The sequence below is a fragment of the Nanorana parkeri genome, unplaced genomic scaffold (assembly GCF_000935625.1).
Source record: "Nanorana parkeri isolate BGI_ZX_2015 unplaced genomic scaffold, ASM93562v1 scaffold2617, whole genome shotgun sequence".
In the NCBI taxonomy this organism is placed as follows: Eukaryota; Metazoa; Chordata; class Amphibia; order Anura; family Dicroglossidae; genus Nanorana; species Nanorana parkeri.
The window spans coordinates 14872-17045 of NW_017308885.1; the positions used below are offsets into that span (position 1 = coordinate 14872).

Here is a 2174-nt window from a genome sequence, read left to right on the forward strand (position 1 = left end):
TTACTCCCCTGTGCCTCATGGTGCAGCAGGCCCAGCCCACCGCAGAGATGACCTGAACACCCCCCATCATTACCTGCCCTTGATGTTGTCCAGCTGGCTGCGGAGTGATGCTTTGTGCTGCTCCAGAACATCTTTCAATGGAACGGTGCAGTGCTCCCGGTGTTCCCCCTCCGTGCACTCCGCGCACATGGCGGTCTCGCAGGGTCCGCAGTAATACTCCATGGTCTGCGGGAAGACGGGGGACAGACTTAACGGCTGGAGGAGGAAGAGAAGACAACTCATCTATAGGAGATCTGTAGAGGGCGCTGCACCTACCTTGCCCTGATGGTTGGGGCAAGACAGCGAAGTACCGGAGGGGTGTCCCTCCCCCGGCAACACGCTCTGCTCCTGGCGGCCGCTCTCCGGGCTCCGCTGCAGAACCTCCATGAGGTTGGTGATGAAGAAGTTGTTCTGCAAGGCGGACACCCCACGCTCCGGAAGGATGGAAGTCTGGCGGCATACTGGGCAGGAAAGGGTGAGGCTTTGCGGCGGGATGTAGCTCTGCAGGCACCTGCGGAAACATGGCGGACACTGAGAATTACACCCAGCAGTACTGTGCATAGAGGACAAGAGAAGCGATACTGTGTATAGAGGACAAGAGAAGCGATACTGTGCATAGAGGACAAGAGAAGAGATACTGTGCATAGAGGACAAGAGAAGCGATACTGTGCATAGAGGACAAGAGAAGCGATACTGTGCATAGAGGACAAGAGAAGCGATACTGTGCATAGAGGACAAGAGAAGCGATACTGTGCATAGAGGACAAGAGAAGCGATACTGTGCATAGAGGACAAGAGAAGTGATACTGTGCATAGAGGACAAGAGAAGTGATACTGTGCATAGAGGACAAGAGAAGTGATACTGTGCATAGAGGACAAGAGAAGTGATACTGTGCATAGAGGACAAGAGAAGTGATACGGTGCATAGAGTACAAGAGAAGAGATACTGTGCAGAGCCCATACATACAGAATAGGAACAGATACCGAGAATGACACCCGACATACAGGACATGGGAAGTGGTACTGTGCAGAGTCCATACATACAGAATAAGATCAGAGATGGGAGGTCTGGAGATGGTCCTCCTGTGTCATTATCTATAAATGTCCCTCATTGTCTGCACTTCCCTTACTGACTTCCTGTGTTCGGGGGAAGTGCGCTCTCCTTCTCCCTCCTCAATCAGAGAGTTCCTCATGTTAGGAGAGATGACAGAACTCCAGCCGTGACCTGTATGTGGCAGCTGATCTCTAGCCTCCCATCATACATACATACATACACACACGTGTGCTGCAGCATTATACATGTACAGAATCCGCACTGACAGGCCTCTTAGCCCCCCTGCAGAGCCCCACAAATACCGATCTGTTGAGCTGCCGGTCAAGTCCACCTAAAGCAGCTTCCTGTGGTGAAGTGACAACGATGCTGCACTGCTCCTGAATTCAGAGCAGAGTTTTCACCCCCATGTAGGCTGTGCAGACGGAGGAGAAGACATTGCAGGGGGCGTGGCCATCAGTATTGTCACCGCTGATTCATAGGCCTGTAGCTTGTCCGTCAACACCTGGCTAAGCCTAGTCCCGCCCACTGCAGACACACTGAGGGAGGTGAGCAGAGACCGCAGACACGCTGCCGGAGGTGAGCAGAGACCGCAGACACGGTGCCGGAGGTGAGCAGAGTCCGCAGACACACTGAGGGAGGTGAGCAGAGACCGCAGACACGCTGCCGGAGGTGAGCAGAGACCGCAGACACGGTGCCGGAGGTGAGCAGAGTCCGCAGACACGCTGCCGGAGGTGAGCAGAGACCGCAGACACGCTGCCGGAGGTGAGCAGAGACCGCAGACACGCTGCCGGAGGTGAGCAGAGACCGCAGACACGCTGCCGGAGGTGAGCAGAGACCGCAGACACGCTGCCGGAGGTGAGCAGAGACCGCAGACACGCTGCCGGAGGTGAGCAGAGACCGCAGACACGCTGCCGGAGGTGAGCAGAGACCGCAGACACGCTGCCGGAGGTGAGCAGAGACCGCAGACACGCTGCCGGAGGTGAGCAGAGACCGCAGACACGCTGCCGGAGGTGAGCAGAGACCGCAGACACGCTGCCGGAGGTGAGCAGAGACCGCAGACACGCTGCCGGAGGTGAGCAGAG

The 2174-nt window shown here is 56.4% G+C and overlaps 1 protein-coding gene across 1 annotated transcript in view; it reads right to left on the reverse strand.

Moving 5' to 3' along the window:
• LOC108802033 (tripartite motif-containing protein 3-like) overlaps positions 1-2174 on the reverse strand; it is a gene marked incomplete at its 3' end in the record, with an annotated part of 20123 nt that overhangs the window by 9611 nt on the left and 8338 nt on the right. The window contains exons 3-4 of the mRNA XM_018573921.1: positions 316-550; positions 74-225 (exon numbers count right to left, since the gene is read on the reverse strand). Of these exons, the coding sequence (XP_018429423.1) occupies positions 74-225; positions 316-550 (387 nt within the window). The remainder of the gene's footprint in view (positions 1-73; positions 226-315; positions 551-2174) is intronic.